Below are 17,573 nucleotides of genomic sequence, written 5' to 3'. Positions count from 1 at the left end.
GGATCCAAGGAAAAGGGAAGGATGAGGTATAGCAACAAGCGGAGCTCCAGGCCCTGGGATCTCCTGGATTCTCCTGGATCCTCCTGGAGTCCATCCCGGTGTTCCTGAGGGATGCTCGGGGGTCCCACCACGTGGAGGTTCCTCAGCCACCCAGACCAACACTTGGACACTTTTCTGTGTCTTTTTCAACCCCAAAATCTTCCTCAGGTGAGCGGGATTGTCCCCTCAGAGTGACCCCCAAAATTCCAACCCTGTTATTTGGGATGCTTTTTCTTGGTTTTTTTATTTCCCTAAAAAGTCTTTCCTGCAGCTTTTCAACTCCTAAAAGTGATTTTCACACCTTTAACCAACCAGCCAAGGATTGGGAGGGGGTTTCTCCATGAAAAAACAGAAATCCTGGCCTGTCCATGGAAGTGTCCCAGGATGGGGCTTGGAGCAGCCTCTGAGGGGCTGGAATTTGATGGATTTTTGTCTTTCCCACCCAAACCAGCTTGGGATTTGTGGAGCAGAGGGAAAACTTCCAGTTGGAACATTGGGAAAGGCCTTGCTGCCCTTGGAAAACCCTGCTGGGAATTCTCCAGAATTCTCCAGATCCATCTGCAGCCATGGAATCCCCAGGGAAAACAGGGAGAGATCTTTCCACCCATGAGGAAAAACAAATTCAGGTTGGATTCGGTTCCTTAATTCTGGTATTTTCCAAACCAATCCAGAGGTTCCCACATCCAGGAATTTCCCATCCAGAAAGAAAGAAACCTCTGATTTAACTGGAAAAAAGATATTTTCCACCTGTTTTTTTCTGTGAGGAAAAAAATCCTTCCTGGGATTTGTAAATCCAGGTGGGAATGGTGGGATCCAGGCTGGATTTCCTAAATTGTGGTGTCAGGCAGTGAACAGAAAGGATTCCCTGGCAGCTCAAGGGAATCCTGATCCCATTCCTGAGGAATTCCTGCTCTGGGTGGAATTCAGAGCTGGGAAAGGTGGAGAGGATTTTTGGGGATTTTTTTCCTCCCCTCTCTGGTGCTCTGTGGCAGTAGATTCAGGGATTTGGTGCTGGATTCCATTGGATTTTGGGAAAACTCCACCCAAACCTCCTCTCCCAGGTTTTTCAGCGTGCCCTGATGGTGATGGAACCAAATTCTTGTAAATTTTCCCTGGATTTTGCCAAATCTGGTGCATTCCAAACCAGGCATAACTCAAGCCTGGAATTTTGGAGTGTTCTCTGCGCTTTGTGTGAGTTTTGTCAGCTTTCAGAGGATGTTCCAGCATCATCCCAAGAATTTTTATTTTTTTTTTTTTAAATCAAATTCATCCTTGTGATTCCAGCTGGGGGTTTGGATTTCAGTGCTGGCAGTGTCAGGTGGGGGCTGCTCCTCTCTGCTGGGGGCTGGGTGTGAAATGTGCTGCAAAACTGATGTAATTCCATATTTATTCCTCTTTCTAGGAAAAAGAAAAAAAAAAAATCTCTGGCAAATCCGGCGATTTGGATTTCTTTTCTTGATAGGAAATAGAGAAAACCATTGAGCTCTAAATTCCTTCCAGGGAATTTTGCAAAATCGAATTGCACATCAGAAAAATGCCCTTTATGAGAAAACATTCCCCCAGAAAAACAACAAAAAATCCAACTTTGGAGTGCAGGAATTTATCCTGGGATGGAATTCACTTCCTCAGGAGCTGGCAGGGGGCTCAGTTTGGGATTTCTGGGTGTCTTGGCCGTGTTTTTCTCCTTGTTTGAGGACGGAAAACATCTGACACGAGCTCCTGAGGGGTTGAGAAATGAGAAGTTGATGTTGCAACCCCCAGCGTGGCACAATCCTGGTTTCTCCCCCGGTTTGGGTTTCCCACACCAGTTTGAGGTTGGGTCATTCCTGCTGGCAGCTCCCGGGGCACTGGGAGGGAAGGAGGGAATGTTTTCCTGGATTTTGGTGTCACTCCATGGTGTTCACCCCTCCCATGGAGGGCTGCACTTTGTCCTTGTCACCCCCAACTCACAAAAACCAAAATATTTGGGTTTTCCTCATTCCCGGGTGGAATTTCACTTGGATTTTTCCAGCAGAAAAACAGAAATGCTTATGCTGGCCTTGGGGAACGCATGGTGGCTCCCCCAACTCATCCTCATGAAACAAAATCTTTGGGTTTTCCTCATTCCCGGGTGGAATTTCACTGGGATTTTTCCAGCAGAAAGCCAGGGAAGCTTGTGCTGGCCTTGAAGAGCATGTGGTGGTTCCCCCAGTTCATCCTTGTGAGCCAAAATCTTTGGGTTTTCCTCATTCTCAGGTGGAATTTCACCAGGGCTGCTTCTGCTGGCCCTGGGGAGTGCGTGGTGGTCATCCTCAAAAAATCTTTGAGTTTTCCTCGTTCCCAGGTGGAATTTCACTAAAATCTCACCAAAAATCCCCACAAAAATCTTTGGGTTTTCCTCATTCCCATGTGAATTTTCACTGTGATTTTTCCAGCAGAAAGCCAGGGAGCTTGTGTTTGCCTTGGGGAACACATGGTGGCTTCCCCAGTTCATCCTTGTGAACCAAAATCTTTGGGTTTTCCTCGTTCCCAGGTGGAATTTCATTGGGATTTTTTCCACCAAAAATCAGGGATGTTTGTGCTGACCCTGGGGAGTGCGTGGCGGTCATCCTCAACTCATCCTCACAAAAATCTTTGGGTTTTCCTCATTCCCAGGTGGAATTTCGCTGTGATTTTTCCAAAGCCAGAGATGCTTGTGCTGGCCCTGGGGAGTGCCTGGTGGCTCCCCCAGTTCATCCTTGTGAGCCCAAATCTTTGTGTTTTCCTCGTTCCCAGGTGGAATTTCACTAAAATCTCACAAAAAAATCCTCACCAAAAATCTTTGTGTTTTCCTCCTTCCCAGGTGGAATTCCACTGGGATTTTTCCAGCAGAAAACCAAGAAACCAAGAAACCCACAAAACCAAGCTCGTGCTGGCCGTGGTGGCCGCGCTCTGCTGATCCCCCTGCCCCTGCTCCCGTCAGGCGCGGCCGTGGGATGTTCCTGGCGTGTTCCTGGGATGTTCCTGGCAGCCAGGACGGAGCAGGGAATGCGGGGAATGTGGGAAGCTGTGCCCACGCCAGCAGCACAAGGTCCCTGCTCAGCTCCCTGCTCTGCCCACGCTCCTGCTCCGTGCCTGGGATGATCCCACCGCTCAGAGTTGGAGTTTTCCCGTCAGAACCGAGTCGGTGAAGCCAGAGGGAAGAGCAGCAGCTCGGAGGAGCAGGAAGCTTTTCCTTTTGGGATGCTTTCCCTCGTGGAGAGTCAAAAATCTGGCGCAGGTTGAGCCTCTTGGAATTCTGTTTGCTGTGACTCCGTGTTGGCTTCGTGGAATTGCTCCGTGCTCGGGAGGGAACATCGAGTCCAGGCTGTTGTTTGTTCCTGTCTCAGCACTCAGGGCACTGAGTTTGTTCCCCAAACCACCAGAGATTCAGGACGTCCCATATTCCCAGAGGTCTCCATCCAGGAATCACAGCCCGAACTCCTCCTCCTCCGATTTCATTCTTCACGGTGGGAAAAGATGAACTTTTCCCCATCCCAGCTCTGCAGGATCCAGACAATTCCCTTCTGGGTGGTTTGGAGTTGGCAAAGTCCCAGCAGCAGCTCCAAGTCCCCGTCACGATGGCACCAAAGTTGTGGCAGTGCCAGGTGGATTGGCCACAGCACAGAGTCCTGCTGGCCACGGCTTTGGGGCTGTGGAACCCCAGGTGTGGCTTTGGAGACCTCAAAGTTGGAGTCTGGAGACCCCAAAGTTGGAATTTGTCGACCCCAAAGTTGGGATTTGTAGACCTGCAGATCTGGTTGGTAGGCTCCCAAGTTTGGGGATTTGTGGACCCCAAGATTTGGGGTTGTGGAACTTTGGGGTTATAGAACCCCAGGTTTGGGTTGGTGGAACCCCAGTTTGAGTTGGTGGAACCCCAGTTTGGGGCTTGTGGACCCCAAGGTTTGGATTTCTGAACCCTCAGGTTTGGATTTATGATTGCCCAGATCTGGATTTGTGAACCCCCAAGTTTGGGGTTGTGGAACTTTGGGGTTATGGAACCTCAGGTTTGGGTTGGTGGAACCTCAGTTTTGGGTTGGTGGAACGCCTGGTTTGGGCTTGTGGACCCCAAGATTTGGGATTGTGGAACTTTGGGGTTATGGAACCCCAGGTTTGGGTTGGTGGAACCCCAGATTTGAGGTTATGGAACACCAAGTTTGGGTTTTTGAGCCCCCAGATTTGGGGTTATGCAACCCCAGAATTGGGGTCGTGGACCTCAAGGTTTGGATTTGTGAACCCTCAGGTTTGGGTTTGTGGAGCCCTGGGACTGGATTTATGATTCCTCCCCCAGATTTGGATTTGTGGACCCCGGATTTGGGGTTGAGGACTCCCAGGTTTGGTTTTTATGGAGCCCCAGGTTTGGGGTTGGGTTTGTGGAGGGAACAGCTTCATCCCGAGAGTCTTTTCCTTCAGGTTTGGGTTTGTTCTGCTGTGGCTGAGCTGGTTCTTCATTCCCGGCGCCACCAGGAGAAGCCCAGGTGGGTTTGTTGTGCTCTGTGCATCGTGGAATTCCGTGTTTTGCCAAGAAATAATCCTATAAAAACCCCCAAACCATGCTGTGGGGTGCTTTGTGGTGAAGACTGAAGGTCAGAGCCAGCCCCATGAAATTCCCCATGAACCTCTTGTCCTCTTCCAGTCTCCTCAACTTTTGGTGTTGTCGGGATTTTGTTCCTTCTCTCTTGGGAACTGATCCTTCAGGACAGTCATTGGATTTAGGAAATATTTGATGAAGAAACCAAGAGTTTCTAGTGGTGTCTCCCCTGAGTAATTTCAGCAAATTTCAATAGGCACCTTCAAAAAAAGCTTCCGTAAATTCCCGGGTTTGCTACAAGAACTGGATCCCTCAGAGGGAACCAAAATGCTGCTTGGGAAAAACAAACAAAACGAACAAAAAAAACCCAAAAACGCTCACCCTGCTAAGGAACTCCTCTGTCTGCCCCCCGAATCCCAGAGCTGCCCTTGAGGTGTCCCCCTGGGGAGAACCAGAGTTGGATTCTGCTCCTGCTTGGAATTCAAACATCCAGGAGGGAATCCCAGCTCTCCAGAAGGGTGTCCCAAGCCCAAGGATGTCCCAGACCTTGAGGGGAGCGTGATGGAGCCTGGGAAGGGAATCCAGAGCTTGAGAATCCCAGAGTTTGGGAGTCCCAGAGCTTGGGAAGAGAATCCCACAGCTTGAGGAGGACAGCCTGGTCTGGAGGAGGAGGAGAAGAAGATCCCAGCTCCAAGGAGGGCATCTCCAGGAGGGGATCCAAGATCTTGGGAAGGTCATCCCAGCCCTCAGGGAAGGAATCCCAAGCTCGAGGAGAGCATTCCAGACCTCAAGGAGAACATCCCAACCCCAGCAGGGACTTCCCAGACCCCAAAGAGGGACAGCCAGACCTCAAGGAGGACATCCGAGATCCAAGGAGAGCGTTCCAGCTCCATGGAGAACATCTCCGTTCCAAGGAGGACATCCCACCTCCAAGGAGAGTGTTCCAGCTCCATGGAGAACAACTCAGTTCCAAGGAGGACATCTCAGCTCCGAGGAGAACATTCCAGACCTCAAGGAGAACATCTCAGCTCCAAGGAGGAGATATCAGCTCCAAGGAGAGCATTCCAGACCTCGAAGAGAACATCTCTGCTCCAAGGAGGACATTTCAGCTCCAAGGAGGACATGACATCTCAGCTCCAAGGAGAGCATTCCAGACCTCAAGGAGGACATCTCTGCTCCAAGGAGGATAACTCAGCTCCAAGAAGAGTATTCCAGACCTCGAGAAGAACATCTCAATTCCAAGGAGAACATTCCTGCTCCAAGGAGAACATCTCAGCTCCGAGGAGGACATCCCAGCTCCAAGGAGAGCATTCCAGACCTCGAGGAGAGCATCCCGGCCCTCCAGCTGGGAAGGAGAGGGCTGGGAGGCAGGTGATCCACCAGGAGCCTGATGTATCTGCTCCGTTGTGTCACCTTCTCCTTCCTCCTCCCACGACGCATTCCCAGAGTTTGTCCTTTGGGTCTGGTTTTGGCCACACACGAGGAGAAGCCCAGTGGACACTGAGGGGAGGCCAGCGCCCCTTTCCCTGTCCCCTCTTGCTTTGGCAATGGTCACAGGCTACATGCTCCCGGGAAAACCCAAAAAAACCCAAAAAATTGGGGGAAAAAACACGTAAAAAAAAGGCAGGGAAATGGCCACCAAAAGTGCTGGGAAAGCGACCAAACGGGATGAGACTGGCAGATGTTCCCGGTCCACCCGGAGTTCTCTTGGGTATTGCAGTGAATGTGTTGTTAGCACGTGGCAAAGCTACATAAGAGAAGATGCTACATTCCTTGGAAAACAAAAAAATAGTGCTGAGTTGGATCTGCTCTGAGTCCGGTGGGGTTTTCCCCTTGGAAAGCCACCTCTTCCTGGGAGGCAGGGAAAGGAGACCTCAAGGAGGGCATTCCAGATCCCAAAGAGGCCATCCCAACCTCGAGGAGAGCATTCCAGATCCCAAAGAGGCCATCCAGACCTCAAGGAGGGCATTCCAGATGCCAAAGAGGTCATCCCAACCTCGAGGAGAGCGTCCCAAACTTGAGGAAACCATCCCAAGGCCGAGACAGATAAAGGGACCTCGTCCTCAGCCAGGCTCTGGCTGGGAGAGAGCTGGGAGCTCCCAGGACGAGGTTTGGGAACAGTCTTGGGGTCGTTGGCAGTCGCAGCCCTCAGGGGGAATTTTCACCTCTCCTTCCCCCCTGCCTCACACCCAGTCCTTGCTCCCTCTCCCTTCCCAGGGAGGGCGTCCAGTGGGGGAAGGAGATTGAAAATTAGAAAAAAAAAAAAAAAAGGAAAAAAACCCCAAAAAAATAAGGATATTTACAGCTCTCCACGACCAGTTCTGCAAGGTTTCCTTGGATGTCTCCTGGCCCATCCCAGCCTCTACGGGCAGGAGGGGCTGGTGGAGCTCTCCAGGGAGGACTGGGAGAGGCGCCGGGTCAGGGGTCCGATGCTGGAGTCGGCCAGGGAGGAGGTTGGGAAGAGTTTGTACCAGCCCGAGACGGTGCTGGAGAGATCCAGCTCCTCCAGGATGATCTGGGCCATCCCCATGAAGCACTTGTGGTCCATGCGCCCGTAATCGCCCCAGACGATCACCTGTGGGCAGGGAACGGGTGATGGAGATGGGAGCTGTGGGGAAATCCTGCCCAGATGGAAAAACCATGCTTGGGAAGGTCTGAGGGGCAGCAGGAAGGGCTCTGGGGATCCGTGGAATTGCTCCTCTCACCCTGTCAGGGTGAGGAGGTCCCAACCTCAAGGAGACCATCCCAACCCCGAGGAGAACATCCCAAACTTGAAGACACCATCCCAATCCCAAGGAGAGTATCCCAACCCCAAGCAGGGCATCCCAGACCTTGAGGAGAACATCCCTCCTCAAAGAGGGCATTTCAGATCCCAAAGAGGCCATCCCAACCTCGAGGAGATCATCCCAACCCCAACCAGGGCATTCCAGACCTCCAGGAAAGCATGGTGGACCTCAAGGAGAACATCCCAACCTCAAGGAGAGCATCCCAAACTGAAGGAAACCATCCCAACCCTGAGGAGAGCATCCCAACTCCAAGAAGGGCATTCCAGAGCTTGAGGAGAGCATCCCAACCTCAAGGAGATCATTCCAGATCCCAAAGAGGCCATCCCAACCTCAAGGAGAGCATCCCAAACTTGAGAAAACCATCCCAACCCCAAGGAGAGTATCCCAACCCCAAGCAGGGCATCCCAGACCTCCAGGAAAACGTCCTGGACCTCAAGGAGAACATCCCAACCCCAAGGAGAGCATCCCAAATCTAAGCAAACCATTCCAGACTTTGAGGCGAACATTCCCATAGAGAACATCCCAACCCCAAGCAGGGCATTCCAGACCCCAAGGAGGGCACCCAGACCTCAAGGAGAACATCCCAGACCTTGAGGAGAACATCCCAACGCCCCAAGGCATTCCAGACCCCAAGGAGGGCACCCAGACCTCAAGGAGAACATCCCATCTCCAAGGAGGGCATCCCAGCCCACAGAAGCTGTGGCTGTCCCACCCCTGGCAGTGTCCCAGAAAAGGCTGGATGGGGCTCAGAGCCACCTGGGACAGGGGAAGGTGTCCCTGCCCACCTGCAGGACTTTGCCCTGGGGACTCTCCTCAAAGAGCAGGGGCTGCTGGTACGAGGGGTCGCAGGTTTTCTTTACCACCTTGGTCTTCTTCTTGGCCAGGCAGACGCCGTTCTCCAGCAGGTAAACCTTCACATAGGTGGCTGCCGTGGGAAACAGGGACAAGCAGGGACGTGGAGCAGGATCCTGGGGTGATCCCACCATGGCACCCACCCTGTCCCTCCACAGCCACCTACCAGGGATGCACTTGGAGCCCATCTTTGGGATGAGCCCCCTGGCCTGGATCACGTCCACCTCGAGCTGCCCGTTGCGGTCAGCCATGCCCACGTGGACATCTCCTGCAAGGGGGGACACGCCTTCAGGGCCCTGCCTGATGGTCACCTCCCCCTGGGGACGGCCACAGCCCCAGGTCCCCACCACCAGTGGGATCTGGGCACCCTCACACACAGAGTCCCACTGGATGCCTGGTTTGTTGGGAATTGGGGGCTGAGAAGGAGCTTGGAGAGATCTGGGTGGGTGCTCCTCCAGCCCATTGGTTCCATCCTTGTCACTGGGATTTTATCCCTCATGGTGGGAATAGGGCTGGGATTTACCCAGGCTGGGTGATCCCCAGGAAAAGCAGAGGTTGGGACAGGAGGGATCAGGGGCCAGGAACTCTCAGGGGTCCAACCACGCCTTTCCCTTTTCCCGTTCCCCTTTCCCCTTTCCCTTTCCCTTTCCCTTTCCCTTTCCCTTTTCCCCCTTTCCCTTTCCCTTTCCCTTTCCCTTTCCCTTTCCCTTTCCCTTTCCCTTTCCCTTCCCCTTTCCCTTTCCCGTTCCCCTTTCCCCTTTCCATTTTCCCCTTTCCCCTTTCCCTTTTCCCCTTTCCCCTTTCCTTTTCCCTTTCCCCTTTCCCATTTCCATTTCCCTTTCCCCTTCCCCGAATTTCCCTCCTTCTGGAATTTACTCAGGACCATCTCCCAGTACCACAGGGACAGGGGGGACAGGACAGGGGACACCAAGCAGCTCTTCCCATTCCCAGCATCTCCAGCCCAGCAGGATCAGGATCCACCTTGGGGTTTGTCCCCAGCTGCTGCTGCTGGCTGGGAATTCACACTTAGGGCGCAACTTTTGATCCCCATTTGGGATTCCAGAGGGAAAAGAGGGACAAAACGTGAGGGTTTGGCTCCAGGATGCTCGAAAAGGAAGCCCAGGGAAGAGGAAGCCTTGGGAAAAGGCAGAGCTGCTGCTTCTCAGGGATGCCCTGCCCTGAGCCCTGCTCCCCTGTGTTGCAGACATCTTTTCATGAAAAGTCCTTTCCTTAAGATTTTTCCTCCTGAGAAGCTGAAAGGCCTCAGGAACAAAATGTAAACATTGACTATCTGCTGCTGTGGAATGCAACAGGTGCATCTGGGATTGGTCTCATAGGGTTGTTTCTAATTAATGGCAAATCACAGTCAGCTGGCTTGGACTCTCTGTCTGAGACACAAGCTTTTGTTATCATTCCTTCCTATTCTATTCTTAGCCAGCCTTGTGATGAAACCTTTTCTTCTATTCTTTTAGTATAGTTTTAAAGTAATATATATCACAAAATAATAAATCAAGCCTTCTGAAACATGGAGTCAGATCCTCATCTCTTCCCCAATCTGAAAACCCCTGTGAACACCGTTCACGGGGCAGAGCAATCCCAAACACCCTGGGATGTGCTGGGATGGAGCCTTGGGAATAAACACACGGCCTTTTGGAATAAACACTCGGCCTTTTGGAATAAACACGCGGCTTCTTCCCCCCTTCCCTCCCTCGGGAGCCTCCCCTGCTCACCCATCGGGGGGGTCGCCAGGGTTTGCCGCCCCACGAGCTGCCCCGGCCCCAGCCCGTCGAGGAAATCGCTGAACTGGCTCTCGGCTCCCAGCCGCGTGGTGGGGAAGATGAACCTGCAAAGGATTTTCATGGAGTGGAGCATCGCTGTGCCGGGAGGGCTCCCGGTGCCCTTCCCCATCCCTGCCCCGTTCCTTACGTGCCGTCGGAGCTGTTGCTGTTGGTGCTGCCGTCCGTGGACTCCCGGCTGCCCTGCCGGGTCACCCTGGTCCTCATCTCCACGGCGATGCCGGTCTCGGTGCTCCTGCGGATGGTGCTGCGCAGCTTTTTGGGGCCGCCCTCTGCAATTGGAGATGGGATCAGCTCCAGCTCCTGCCCCCAGCCCTTCCCTGCCTTCCTGGTTTCCATCATTCCAGGGAGTTCTGGATCGTTCCCTGGGTGAATTCCCAGGGGATCCTGCACGGACACACCTCGGTGTGCCAGGAGAGGAGAGCCAGGGGCTGTCCCCATGTCCCCGTGTCCCCGTGTCCCCATTCCATCTGCCACAGCCTCACTCTGTCCCAGTTTTGGATGGCTGAGGGTCCTCTCTGCAACTGAGACCTGCCCCACTCACCCCACAAGAGCTGGCACCGTCCATTGGCCTCCAAAGTCCCCATGCCAGAGGGGACGGGAACCCAAAATGCCACAGCCACAATGCTCCTGATGTCCCCTTTCTCCATCCCCTTGTCCTCCAAAATCCTTGTCCCCATATCACAGGGGACAACCTGCAATGCCACAGCCCCAATGCTCCTGATGTCCCCTTTCTCCACCCTCCCTGTGCCCCTGTCCCCATACCAGAAGGGACAGCAACCTGCAGGTGTGGGCACAACCCCAAAGCTGCCTGATGTCCCCTTGGCCTCCAAAATCACCATGTCCTTGTCCCCATACCAGAGGGGACAACCCAAAATGCCACCTTGTGGGGACAGCCCCAACACCACCTGATGTCCCCTTGGCCTCCAAAACTCCCCTGTCCCCATGCCAGAGGGGACAGCAATCCACGATATCAGAGCCTCCTGATGTCCCCTTTCTCCATCCCCTTGTCCTCCAAAATCCTTGTCCCCATATCAGAGGGGACAATCTGCAGTGCCACAGGTGTGGGCACAGCCCCAGCACCACCTGATGTCCCCTTCCCTCCACCCCCTGCCCTGCTGGTGGCAGATGGCAGCAGGAGGAGGAGGAGGATGGCACGGGCAGCCACCCCTGGCACTGTCCCCGGGCCCTGCTGTGTGACCATGTGTGAGTGGTGACATTGCCAGCTTTGTCCTGCTCGTTCAGGGCTGTCCCCAAGTAAGGGTTTGCCCGGTCCTGGCAGCTCCCTGGAACTGCCTTAAAATGTAGGGAAAAATTAACTGGGGAGTGATTGAAGCTGTTAGAATTATAAAATGTATATAATTATAATTATATTATGATATAATAATATATGCATTATATAGATATTATATATATTTATAATATATTATACACATAGCATATGTTATATACAGTATATTATATACATATATTATATAATATGTATTCTATAGATGTAATATATATTATATATTATATATTATATATTATACCTTATTATAAGGCATTTGGGTGCCCTTTTTTTGGGGTGTCATTTTTTAGGTGCAGTTTTTTGGGTGTAGATTTTTTGGATGTCATTTTCAGGTGTAGGTTTTTTTTAGGTGCCATTTTTTGGGGTGTCTTTTTTGGGTGTCATTTTCAGGCACCATTTCTCCAGCACCATTTTTAGACACCACCATCACACGTGGGCAACCAAATCATTCCTGGTGGCCACCTCAAACCCCACGAGGGGGATCAGGGCGGCCTCTCACCGGTCTGGTTGACCTGCAGGGTCATTTTTTGTTGGGTGCCATTTTTGGGCGTCATTTTTTTGGGTGTCATTTTTGGGCACAATTTTTCTGGCGCCATTTTGGGTATAGATTTTTTGGGTGTCATTTTTGAGGCATCGTTTTTGGATGTAATTTGTAGGTGCCATTTTTGGGGTGACATTTTTGGGTGTAGTTTTTTGGGTGTCATTTTCAGGCACCATTTCCCAGGCACCATTTTTTAGACGCCTCCATCACACGCAAGCAACCAAATAATGCCTGGTGGGGGATCATGGTGGCCTCTCACTGGTCTGGTTGAGCTGCAGGGTCATTTTTCAGGTGTGTTTTTTTTTTGTCATTTTTAGGCGCCATTTTTGGATGTCTTTTTTTAGGTATCGTTTTTTGGGCGCCATTTTCAGGCGCCGTTTCTCAGGCACCATTTTTCAACGCCACCATGACATGCGGGCAACGAAACCATGCCTGGTGGCCACCTCAAACCCCACGAGGGGGATCAGGGCGGCCTCTCACCGGTCTGGTTGAGCTGCAGGGTGCTCTTGCTCCACTGGGACAGCCCCACGATGGCCACCATCTTGGCGCCCAGGCTGGAGCGCCGCTTCTTGCTGGCGGTGACGGTGACGGAGACGGAGTCGGCGCTGCCGCGCGCGCTCTTCTCCAGGCTGTACATCTCACCGCTGATGCTGGAGCTGCGCACCACATTCCGGGCAGACGAGGAGCTGGCATCCCCGTTGAACATGGTCAGCGCGCCCGCCGGCACCGGCACCGGCTCTGCTGCCCGGGATCAGCTGCGGGGACAAGTTGGGGACGTTCAGGGGTTGTGGCATCGGTGCCACGGAAGGGTTAAAAAAATCCAGGAAGTTCAGGTGAGCATGACCCACTGAGGGGTGGAAATTAGGGAAGGGTTTTTCCCATTGGGAACTCTCCAGGCTCGCTCAGGAGCATTCCCAAGGATGCCAGAGCTCCAGGGATGCACAGGGTGGGATTTTGGGGTATCTCTACAGGATTGGATGATTTTGTGGGTTCCTAATCTCAATATATTTTGAGATTTTTTCCCTCACCCATGGGAGCAGCAGGAAGGAACTCCCCATGCTCCCTCAGGAGCATTCCCAAGGCTGCTAGAACTCTAGGATTGCTTGAACACCACTCCCAGGGATGGGATTTTGGGGTGTCTGTGCAGAATCAGGGGTTGGACTGGGTGATCTTTGTGGGTTCCTTTAATCTCAGTGTATTCCAAGATTTTTCTCCCACCCATGGAAGCAGCAGGAAGGAACTCCCAAGGCTCCCTCAGGAGCATTCCCAAGGCTGCCAGAGCTCCAGAAGTGTTTGGACACCACTCCCAGGGATGCACAGGGTGGGATTTTGGGATGTCTGTGCAGGACACAATTTGTGTTGGATTGGATGATCTTTGGGGGTTTCTTTAATCTCAACATATTTCAAGATTTTCCCCCCACCCATGGAAGCAGAACAAAGAGAACTCCCCATGCTCCCTCAGGAGCATTCCCAAGGCTGCCAGAGCTCTAGGATTGCTTGAACACCACTCCCAGGGATGGGATTTTGGGGTGTCTGTGCAGAATCAGGGGTTGGACTGGGTGATCTTTGTGAGTTTCTTTCATCTCAGTATATTCCAAGATTTTTCCCCCACCCATGGAAGCAGAACGAAGGGAACTCCCCAGGCTCGCTCAGGAGCATTCCCGAGGCTCCCAGAGCTCCAGGGATGCCCAGGGATGGGATTTTGGGGTGTCTTCACAGGACCAGGGGTTGGATTGGATGATCCTTGTGGGTTCCTTTAATCTCAGTCTATTTCAAGATTTTTCCCCCACCCATGGGAGCAGCAGGAAGGGGTGAGGAACCCTGGGGTGAACATCCAGCCCTGCCTCAGCTCCCTGCAGGACCCAGACACTCCCAACATCCAGGAGACACCTGGATGGGCAGGAGGCTCTGAGTGCCACCAGCCTGCCCAGCCAGGGGTGAGGGGTCCCTTGGGTACAGCCCCATCCACCCCTGAGGACATCCAGAATCACATCCAGCCAAGTTTTCCCTGCACATCCCCTTCTTCCAAACATTCCACATCTGCACATCTGCAGGTGATGGGGTGGGAATCCCTGGATGGGAGCACCAGGGGTGGATGGCAGAGCTCCCACACGGCCCTGCTGCCTTCCCTTGGCCATGAATATTTAAAACTCCAGCAGGACGGAGCATCCATCTTCCAGGGCAAGGTGAATTATTAACTGCAGGCCAAGTGAAGCCACTTTGTGATAATGGATGGAGGCAGCGCCTGGAAAAATGTTTCTCTTTCAGGAGAGAGGGATGGAGAGTGGGGCAGGGTGGGGGCTCTGCTGGGATGAGACCTGATGGGAATCATGGATGAGGCCTGGCAGGAGCTGCGGGATCAGCTCCAGCACCGCTGAACTCGTGGATTTATCAATGGCAGGGCTGAGTGGGTGATTGGTCATTAATATCATTAATTAATGGCTGGGGTTTTCCCTCCTGGCTCTGGCCAGGCATTGACCCACGGCCTTGCCCCCACTCCTGGTGCCCAGGGGGGCTCAGCACTGACCCCCAGCTCCAGAGGGATGGAGCCCTTGGATAAAGCTGCTGGTGTGGGATGTATCCCAGCTGGATATATCCACTCCAGAGGGATGGAGGCCTGGGATAAAGCCATCACTGTGGGATGTGCCCCATCTCCAGAGGAATGGATCCTCTGGGATAGAGCTGTTGGTGTGGGATGAGCCCCACTCCAGAGGCATGGAGCCCTTGGATAAAAGCTTTGGTGTGGGATGTATCCCAGCTCCAGAGGGATGGAGCCCTTGGCACCAGCTGCATTCCCAGCTCTGGATCTGCCCCATCACAACCCCATGCCAAGGCCCAGCACCTCCTCAAGGAGGGGTCAGGGCTGATCTGCTGCCTTGGGGACCTTTGGGGTGACACTTCCCAATGCCACCCGCCGCTCTCCGGCTCCAAACCTGCTGCAACCCCTGAGTTTTCCCTTAGGATGCACTCGACACAGGGAATGCATCCCAAACACCTCCCCGTGCCTCAGTTTCCCCACCAGCAACCCCGGCTTAGGCTGTGCCTGAACAAACACAAATCCCTCTGCACCAGGGCTCAGCCAGGCCAAGCCCAGGCCCCTCCATGCTCCAGGTGAGAAATCCCTGTGAGAACCCAGCCCTGCAGGGCCAGGAGAGCACACAGGGCTCCTGTTGCTGCTCCCCACTGCCTGCTCCAGAGAGCACCAGGCTCTGGTGGGAGCAAATTAGATCAGGAGAGCAGAGCGCTAATGGGATCATTGCCAATGCAACACACACAGGGATAATCCACTGCAAAGGAAGCCGAGCGGCTCCTCAGCCCGAAGGGAGGATTTGCTTTCCCCTGCCCGTGCTTTTACCCCGTATCTCCCTGCACAATCTGTTTCTGCCCAGAGTGGGTGCTGGGTGGGGGCTTCAGGGCTGCCTGGTGCTGAGATGAGCTGGGCTGGAGATTGGGTTTGAGTGCTGGAGAGTGTGGCTGTCACGGCTGAGCCGGCCTTGGCACGGCCACAGCATCCTTGGCACGGCCACAGCATCCTCAGTATCACCACAGCATCCTTGGCATGGCCACAGCATCCTCAGTATCACCACAGCACCCTTGGCACGGCCACAGCATCCCCAGCACTACCACAGTGCCCTTAGCATGGCCACAGCATCCTTGGCACGGCCACAGCATCCTCAGAATCACCACAGCATCTTTAGTATCACCACAGTGCCCTCAGCATGGCCACAGTGCCCTCAGTATCACCACAGCATCCTTGGCATGGCCACAGAATCCTCAGTATGGCCACAGCATCCTCAGTACCACCACAACATCCTTGGCATGGCCACAGCATCCTGAGCACCACCACAGTGCCCTCAGCATGGCCACAGCAACTTCAGTATGGTCACAGCATCCTCAGTATGGCCACAGTGCCCTCAGCACCACCACAATGCCCTCAGCATGGTCACAGCATCACTAATGCCACCACAAAATCCTTGGCACAGCCACAGCATCTTTGGTGCCACCACAGCACCCTCGGTATGGCCATGGCATCCTCAGCATCACCACAGCACCCTCAGCACCACCACAGTGCCCTCAGCACGGCCACAGCATCCTTGGCACGGCCACAGCATCCTCAGCATGGCCACGGCATCCTCAGTATGGTCACAGCATCCTTGGTACCACCACAGCATCCTCAGCACCACCACAGCATCCTCAGCACGGCCACGGCACCCCTGATGCCACCACAGCACCCTCAACACAGACACAGCATCCTTGGTACAATCACAGCACCCTTGGTGTCACCACAGCACCTTCAGCATGGCCACAGCATCTCTGGCATGGCCACGGCACCCCTGATGTCACCACACCACCCTCGACGCCACCACAGCCCCCTCAGCCCCGCCGCTGAACCCCCAGCCCCGCTCTGCCCCTGCCCCTTCCCGGCAGCGCGGGGAGAGCCAGGGAACCGCAGATCTTTCCCCTCAAACACCCATTTCCCGTTCCCCTCCGTGTGTTCATCCCCGGATCCCGAGCCAGGGATGCTCGGAGCCATCCGCCGTGACGCCGCATCCATCCCCGCCACGGGAACCGCGTCCCGAGCTCCTGGGGCAGCGCCGCAGCCCCCGCAGCGCTCACCGCCACCACGCTCCGTCCTTGCGGGAAACACCGAGCACCGGCAGCCCCCGGGAGCTCCCCGGCGAGCCCGAGGGACGCACGGAGCCCGAGGGATGCACCGGCAGCCCTGTCATGGCTGGAGCATCCCCGGTGGATGAGCGCAAGCGGCAGGAAAATCGGGATCCCTGTTGCGTGTGGATGGCGGGGGCCGAGCTCTGCCCCTCCCCGCTGGTGGCACCCCCCAAAAAAAATTAAAATAAAATAAGAGATGGAGGCGTCTTACCGGCCCTGCGCCGGGGAGGAGGAGGAGGAGGAGGAGGAGGAAGCTCGGCTCAGCTTCCCAGCCCCATCCCGGCCGGATCCGGAGGGTGCCAGGGCGGGTGAAGCTTTCCAGGGTTCTGGAGAGCCGGGGCTGTGCTGGCGCTGCTTCAGCATCTCCCTCAGCATCTCCATGGTTACACGGCTGACCCAGTTCTCCTCCCAGCCCCGAGCAGGGCCACAGTGGTCCAGCGGGGTGGGATGGGCTTGGGAGCATCCCTGGGCTGGGATTCAGGGAGCTGATGACACCCCTGGATCCCTACGGATGCTGTGGGGATGGGAAAAGTGGGGCTCGAGGCAGAACAGGGGGGCACAGGTGACCGGGCAGTGCCAGGGGGGCTGCAGGTGTGGGAAGGGACAACCTGGGGCTGGGAGGCAGTGACGGCCCCAAATATGGCACAGAAACAGGAATGAGGGGCAAAATATTGATGGGGAAAATGGGAAAAGCTCTGGAGAAGGAGGGAACAGCCCCGCAGGTGCCCCCACACAGGTGGGAAAGGAGGAGGAGGAGGAAGAAGGTGCTAAATGAGCACGGTGGGGGTGGCTGGGAATGCTGCCTTGCCAGGGAAAGGAGGCAGGGATTTTGGGAGCTGTTTGCTCCCTCAAAACCATCAAGGAAAAAACAGGGCTGGAAACCCTGGCAGTGGGGCAGGAAATTCTTCCTGTCCTCGTGAGGCTGGGGCTGCCTCGAGCCTGGAGGGAGAGCACTGAAAACTGCATGTCTGGAGCAGGTAAGCCCTAAAATCAGCTTTTTTGGGGAGTAAAAAGGTTACCAGAGCTGCCACCCCAAGGCCCTGTCTGGGCAACAGCACACCAGGACAAGCTG

At 54.4% G+C, this 17,573-nt stretch overlaps 1 protein-coding gene across 1 annotated transcript; it reads right to left on the bottom strand.

Annotated features, from left to right (window-relative positions):
* Nucleotides 1–6,929: 6,929 nt before the first annotated feature.
* RIMS3 (regulating synaptic membrane exocytosis 3) lies at nucleotides 6,930–12,539 on the bottom strand. The gene is made up of 6 exons (XM_059488899.1): nucleotides 12,314–12,539; nucleotides 10,132–10,273; nucleotides 9,936–10,048; nucleotides 8,372–8,473; nucleotides 8,139–8,278; nucleotides 6,930–7,142 (listed from the first exon to the last, which is right to left on the bottom strand). Exons 1-6 carry the CDS (start codon nucleotides 12,537–12,539, stop codon nucleotides 6,930–6,932), a joined length of 936 nt encoding a protein of 311 aa, XP_059344882.1.
* Nucleotides 12,540–17,573: the final 5,034 nt, after the last annotated feature.

Source organism: Ammospiza nelsoni, chromosome 25, assembly GCF_027579445.1.
Source record: "Ammospiza nelsoni isolate bAmmNel1 chromosome 25, bAmmNel1.pri, whole genome shotgun sequence".
Lineage (NCBI taxonomy): Eukaryota > Metazoa > Chordata > Aves > Passeriformes > Passerellidae > Ammospiza > Ammospiza nelsoni.
The sequence above is the reverse complement of the archived record's forward strand: the minus strand, read 5'-3'. Positions and strand labels throughout refer to the sequence as shown.

What these genes read in the sequence shown, in the direction of transcription:
- RIMS3 (XM_059488899.1), bottom strand. Translation starts at nt 12,539, where the DNA reads ATGTTCAACGGGGATGCCAGCTCCTCGTCTGCCCGGAATGTGGTGCGC. An exon ending in CCTGGCGACCCCCCCGATGG is followed by an intron (nt 8,474 to 9,935) that starts GTGAGCAGGGGA and finishes CCCCCCTTGCAG; the next exon opens with GAGATGTCCACGTGGGCATG. An exon ending in GGGCTCCAAGTGCATCCCTG is followed by an intron (nt 8,279 to 8,371) that starts GTAGGTGGCTGT and finishes TTCCCACGGCAG; the next exon opens with CCACCTATGTGAAGGTTTAC.